Consider the following 6,618-nt stretch of genomic DNA (forward strand, 5'->3'; position numbering starts at 1 on the left):
ATTATTTTTATGGATAACATGGATAAAGTAACTACATATATTATTTTTATGAATAAATATGGATATAATATTTACTAGAATTAATTTGAATTAAGATGATAGTATTATGAATATTTCATTTGTATATTAGTATTTTATTAATATATACATATTCTGAAATATGTTATTTTATTTCATTAATACATTTTTTCTAGTGGCAATTTATTTATATTTATTATGAATTTTTCAAAAAATTTAAAAAATAAATTATTTATTATTTAATCATAATAAGTAATAGAAGCCGTAATTAGTAATAAATTTAAACATTCTGTATCGTTTATATAATTAAATAAAAAAATATAAATTAAAATTATTATTTTTTTTGGAAAAAATTAAAATTATTATTAACCTAAGCCTAGGAATTAATGTATTTTTGGAAGTGAGGTGGTGAAAAAGTAAATATTTTCATAAATAAATAGACGACAAGGCGTACAAAGACTTGTAGATAAATAGAGGCTGATAGGCAGCTTATTCTATGGACTTGGGTGACTGAAATGGCAGCAATAGCGAGTGTTCCTTCCACTATAATTTCTCCCCATTCAACTCCCTCCTTTTTTATTTCTCTATCTTCTTTTCCATTATCCGATGGCAACCACCGCGCCAGGAGGACTCCGATTAGGAGGCAATTGCCTTGCTTACGTCTTGGAACACCGGCGTTCAATGGCTGCGGCCGAGTGCTGGCGTGTCTTCCATCTCCGTCATCTTCTGCTTCCCTTCCCCAATCCCCCAAAACCAGACTCTACATCAGTGGTTAGTTTTCCCTCTATTATTTTTCTTCAATTGTTGCTTCCAACGGTTGCTTTGTATCTGCTTTTGGTTTTTGCTTTTGAAAATTTCTGCACTTCCAACGGTTGTCATAGAAAAATGCTGAATTTGTGTTGATTTTGCTTTTTGTTCGCATTAATTTAGAATGGATGGAGATATATGTTGTATACATGTTGCGTGAAATTTTCATAATTGTTTCTGCAAAAAGGATGTTGAACGTGAGATGCTTAAAATCTTGTGTATGTTTCTTGATTTTGGGAAAAAAGTTATTGATATTATTAGTTACCTTACCTGAAACCATAGAATTTGTTTCTTTTCTCCTTCTATATTTGTTGATATCCAGTTAATGGTACTGCAAATTTATTGTAATTAGTTTTGAGAATGTTAATGGCATATGTGAGACTGAATTTTAAAAGTGAAATCCCTTTAGCAAGATTTTAGAAGCATAAAGAAAGAACTGAGTGATAGCAGTTTGCTGCAAGCATATTTTGAAGCAAAATTTGATGAGATGCTTGAGAAGTTGTCAGGGACATTCTTCTAATGCGCTGCAGCATTAGGCAAGAAAGTTATTAAAATAGTCTAATTTCTGATCTTTATACTTATGTATAGAAGAAGCAATGCTTACTACACATGTTGAGAAAGTAACCTAGCAAATAATAGGCCTAGTAGTAAAAAACGCAATAGAGAGACAAAAAATATTAACCTGCAAACTCCTAAACCTCATGTAGAAGAAGTAGAATATCAAATGAATAGGATGAAGCAGCTGCTTGAAAGTCTCTGATTGACTACAATCTACTGCTTGAATCATTGATGAAAATGAATTTCATCATGTTAAGGAAGTTCAGATTGAATGCATCTTGCAGCAAAAGAAAATTCAGTTCAGAAATGATTACTGCATTGTGCTGCTTAATAGAATGTCAAGCTATTGTAAAAAAATTTTAATGTTGCTAAAGCAACAATTTTGAGTAAAATATAAATATACCAATTAAAAGTCTGCTTTAAGGACCACACTAGCAGACATACATTAACGTAGAGTTTAAGCTTAAGAGCAAGATTGAGAAGGATTCTAGGTATTGTCATTTTTGTTTCTACCTGTGATGGCAAAATCCACAAATCAGTCACTGATTTTGCATATTGGGACACATCATAGTGAATTTAAAATTTCTGTTACTTGGGGGTCTATTCCAAATGTTTCAATATATTTGAGATTTTTAGTAAGATACAAGTCATTTATGTTTATGAGCTACTGGTTCATTATATTTATGTTATCTTTGCCTTTGAGCATCTTATCACTCTGATCAAGTTACTTGTCTTTGAGCATCTTATCAGTGATCAAGTTTTGTTTTTGTTTTCCCCACTTAGTAGTAAACCTATGTTTTCTTATTTGGAAGCTTAACTGATGTTGATGACTGACAACCTTTTTGAACTGAAGGAAAATAAGGAAGGAAAATAGGGAGAAGGAAAATAGCACAAAGTAATCTCTCCAATTTGGAGAGAAATAATAAGGGAAGGACAATAACTCTTATAATCCTCCTTTGACCAATCTCTCCATTTGGAGAGAAAACAGCACAAAATGGAGAGAAAAGTTTTTATCATAAAATTACATTTCTAACCCCATTAATATATTGAAACTTGTGAAGACTTGTGAACACTTGAAGGGTAAACTTAAATTATATGTTGGGTTATTTCCTCTCTTTATTTTCATCTTTATCAAATAAGGTAAAATATTTTATACTTTCATTTTATTGACATTTCCTTTTATTTTTCTCTCATCAAACCAAAAGACAAAGAAAAATAATGAAGAGGACTTTAACTCTATTTTCCCTTTTTATTTTCTTTTCTTCCGTGTGGTAGTTAAACAAGGAGTTAGGAACACTTGATTTCTAGGGCTATAGGAATAGGGAGATAGATTAACTTGGTAAAATATGTTCATCTAAGCAAATACAAAGACAAAAAGGAAAAATGAAAATTAAACTACTAGCTTCTTAGGATTTACTTTTACAACACGCCTTCTAGGTTAGAATTGCATCTCAGAACTCAAAATAAAAGCATAAATTGTTGGGATTTATTGAATGATTATTGCTTTACTATGGAGTCATTTGTAGACGCAAAGTAAGTTTAAATGGAAAAAACCCACCTAACTAATTAAATTTAGCTTAGCTTAGTTTATTTGGAATTTTTTACACTTCTATTTTGCTTTTGCCAAATAATAATAATAAAAAAAAGAATCGAACTAAGATATAAAGTGTCTTTACCTAGGGTAATTGTGTGTATGTTTCTCAATTTTGCATCTTGCCTCTTGAGTCTTCATGCCGCCTTTGAGCCAAATGGTCCTAACCTCATCAGTTTCACACCCCCTCCTCCTCTAGTCATTCTTTGTGATTGTCTCCACAGTCCACCCTTCACTCTTATTCATTTGTCTTAGCTATTGTCAAGGCCTCTTTCTCTATCTTGAAAATAGCAAATCCACCACCGGTGTTCATTGCTAGTGCACATTTCCTTTGTCTTACCCAAAAAATATGAAACCCTTAAGTGCTCATTGCCTTGCAATGTTGATTTCTTTGATGGAACCTATGGAGGTAATAGAGCTTGCTTTTTTAATAATTTGCTCTTATTTGAAAGTGGATTTGTTGCTAATTTTTGGGTTATGCATTTTGTGCATGTGTTCATGTAAGTATTCTCTTATTTTGAAATGCGAGAACAAAGTAGATTGAGGAGTAGCTAGGGATTCACAGTCATGGAAGCCAAGCATGCAAGTCGTCTTTCATGGAATTCAAAGATTGAAGACACTTTTTTTTCTTTTTAAAGAAAATTTTATGTACAATTTGAAGCTTTGGTTGTATTCTATTATTGTAGTTGTTATCATTTTTATTGTTGTTGTTTTTTGTAAAAGATGATTCGAATATGGTTGCGCTAGATTGGAATGAGATTAGTTTATTTTCTTTGTTCTTTTGGATTATGCTATTGGTCAAAACAAAATTTTGTTCTACTGGATTTTGGGATGAGCATTCTTGATGAATTGAGAACCATAATTACAAAACCAAACCAAACCAAACCAAACATTTTGTTTTGATTTGGTTTGCTTCCTTTATTTACATTTTTTTTCCAGTTCAATTAGAAACTGATTAGATTGTTTGCACTTTGTGTACACCTATGTAATCCTAGACCTTTACTTGGGCAGTTGGACTTCAACATGGAATTTGAACTTCTACATGAAGACCATTTGATACCAATCCTGTATGGAATTTGGTAGGCCACTGCAGGATACAATTACTTGCAAAATATAGAAATTCTCTATTGAAAATTGGAATGGGTCATCTATGTTAGATGGGCCAACCAAATTTTATCAAAAGACATGTCCTTACTGAAAAACATGTCCTTAAGCCAAATATAAAGAATCACATCCTTTCAATATAGTCCTTGAACTCTCTCTGCGTATATGTATGCTTAAGTTGTTATTTGACCACTTATGTGAAAACATTTAAGTTAATGCAGAAGAGAAGTGAGAAAAAACTTTAGCCTTTAGTCTTTGAAAATACTCATCGAACAAATATATGGAGCATTTTAGTTTTTCAAATAAGGTACACACTTAGATTGTAAAATTCCTAATATAATTTGTGTTAAATACATATGACTATATTAAAGACTAGTGATACAAATGATGGTCTTGAACATGGATTACGATCCATGTATTCCAATCCATGTGTTGGATAGTTTATGTTTTTCTTCATCCTCCAATAGGGTGAGAAGTACCAAAGATAGGAAAATCCATAAAATGCATTTTCTTTTTAATGGTGTGGTAGATTAACATTGCAACTCAATGCAGGGCTATCTTTTCGCACCACCGAAGAGAGTTTACGAAATGCTTTTAAAAATTATGGCCAACTGGTTGAAGGTGAGAAAAATGAGGTTACATACTTCAGCATGTTGAGCTTTTTAATTGCTCTATGATTGAATTCCATACATTTCCTAATGCATTTTTGGGTTACTGAATTGTTACTTATTTACCTTGTAGTCAATCTGGTGATGGATAAAATAGCAAACAGACCCAGAGGGTTTGCTTTCCTCCGTTATGCAACTGAGGAGGAATCTCAGAAAGCTATTGAGGGAATGCATGGCAAGGTATGGTCTCATCAATAGGAAATTGCACCCATGCGACCTGAAAATTTATATATATATATATATATATATATATATATATATATATATTTTATTTTGGGGTTTGCAGAGTCAATAGTAATTTTTTATCAATATCATATAATAGTACTTCAAACGTGTTCTAGATAACAAATTTGTGGCATAATATGGTGGAGTAATCCTAATCACAATGAATTGGAGACAGAATTACTAAGGTAGAGAATCTATTGACAAAGTTTTATTCAAGGACAATATGTTGATTTAGCAAGTCTTTCTTCTATTTGAGATAACCATAAGATCTTGTTGAGCTTAGGATGCACAAAAAGGGAGGATTTAATAAGGGCAAGGGGAAAACAAAAAGAAATTTGTGAAGCAAGACGGAAACTTGTTTTAAGATGATCAAATTGCAATTATAATGGAACTACTGTAATCATAGTAGGTTTAAATTTCAAGCTTCTTCTCTCTATCTCATTCTAATAATAATAATAATACTAGAACTAGGAGCAGTGACAGACCTAAAAGGGGGCAAGCAGGGGTTGTCTCCCCTGAAATTTTAATTTTCCAGTGGGAATAGGTTGAATATGAGTATATTTTTAAGATACTGCTATATTCAACCCCTTATTCCTTAAAAAAAGTTTAGGAAGTTGATTTTTTATTGGTCTAACTAAATAAAAGTTTAATGAGTTTAAATTTAATAAATAAGAATTATATTTTACTAAATCTAATTCAAGTTAACTTGTATATTTATTTAGGCCCAGTGTTATTTAATCTTATTTGAGAGAACCTGGGCAGTGAATGTGTCATAATGATTATGATCATCCTTGATCCTCTTAGCTTAAAGTATGTAAAAGTGGGTTGGAAAGTTGCTAGGCTTAAATGCTGCGCGTTGTGCTTTACCTGATAGAAGATACCCAGGTGAGTCCATTGCATAGAATTGGTTTGAGATTTATAGAGAAATAGTTCTGAATTGGAAAATTGGCTTTTTTGTAAAATCCACAATTTCATGATGCTTGAACTGCCTTAGGTTTCTGGGAGAAAAAGAGAGCATAAAACAACTTTTGTTTCAGTTTTTGGATGGCAGGGTGATATTCGTGGAATTTGCAAAATCTAGAGCAGAGCTTCGACAAGGCCTTAAGCATAGGCAATTTTGAAGAGGTAATATTTGTGTAATTTGCAAAATGTAGAACAATTTTTTGAAGAGCTAGTTCTGGCCCTCCATCATAGGCTTTTAGTCTTTTCAGTACGCAATACCTAAAACTCTACATTGTCAATTTTCCTTTTCTAGTGAGTTGAAAATATGAATATACATGTTACATTGATTTTATCTTGTATTCCCTTCAGAATGAGCTTTCTCTTTTGTGCATTGCATTCTGTAGATTACATCACTCGAAGCAAGCAGTTGCCTAAACCAAACCTATCAGAATCAGAAAGCATTATCTCAGACAAAATAACTCCCTAATTTAATTCAGCTACAAATAATTTTATCTTAAAGTTCTTTGTTGACTTTGATTGATTTCTCTTAAGAACTGTTTCTCTTCGGTTAGAAATTTTGTCATTTCGCTTTCAAATCTAAATAACCAAAATATCAAATAAAAATCACATCAATCGAATCAACGTAATAAAAAAAAATTGTCCAGTTTGTGCCTTATTTTTAGTTTAATGTTGCGCTGCACTTTT

General features: G+C 31.8%; 1 protein-coding gene across 2 annotated transcripts; it reads left to right on the plus strand.

The window, feature by feature from the left end:
• Window positions 1–496: 496 nt before the first annotated feature.
• On the plus strand, window positions 497–6,298 carry LOC110605417 (organelle RRM domain-containing protein 6, chloroplastic). 2 transcript variants are annotated; one of them, XM_021744011.2, is made up of 5 exons: window positions 497–789; window positions 4,631–4,699; window positions 4,820–4,926; window positions 5,776–5,856; window positions 6,009–6,298. In XM_021744011.2, the coding sequence occupies exons 1-4, from the start codon at window positions 534–536 to the stop codon at window positions 5,809–5,811; spliced, it is 468 nt and encodes a 155-aa protein (XP_021599703.1). In that variant the 5' UTR covers window positions 497–533; the 3' UTR covers window positions 5,812–5,856; window positions 6,009–6,298. The 2 variants fall into 2 exon arrangements, with proteins under 2 accessions (XP_021599703.1, XP_021599695.1); XM_021744003.2 differs by lacking the exon at window positions 5,776–5,856.
• The last annotated feature ends 320 nt before the right edge of the window (window positions 6,299–6,618 follow it).

This window comes from Manihot esculenta, chromosome 2 (assembly GCF_001659605.2).
Source record: "Manihot esculenta cultivar AM560-2 chromosome 2, M.esculenta_v8, whole genome shotgun sequence".
Taxonomy (NCBI): domain Eukaryota; kingdom Viridiplantae; phylum Streptophyta; class Magnoliopsida; order Malpighiales; family Euphorbiaceae; genus Manihot; species Manihot esculenta.

Bases quoted from the DNA above. Each gene is read 5' to 3' on its own strand.
- LOC110605417 (XM_021744003.2), top strand. From the start codon at position 534: ATGGCAGCAATAGCGAGTGTTCCTTCCACTATAATTTCTCCCCATTCA. The intron at 790-4,630 runs GTTAGTTTTCCC...AACTCAATGCAG, and splicing joins AACCAGACTCTACATCAGTG to GGCTATCTTTTCGCACCACC. The intron at 4,700-4,819 runs GTGAGAAAAATG...TTTACCTTGTAG, and splicing joins TTATGGCCAACTGGTTGAAG to TCAATCTGGTGATGGATAAA.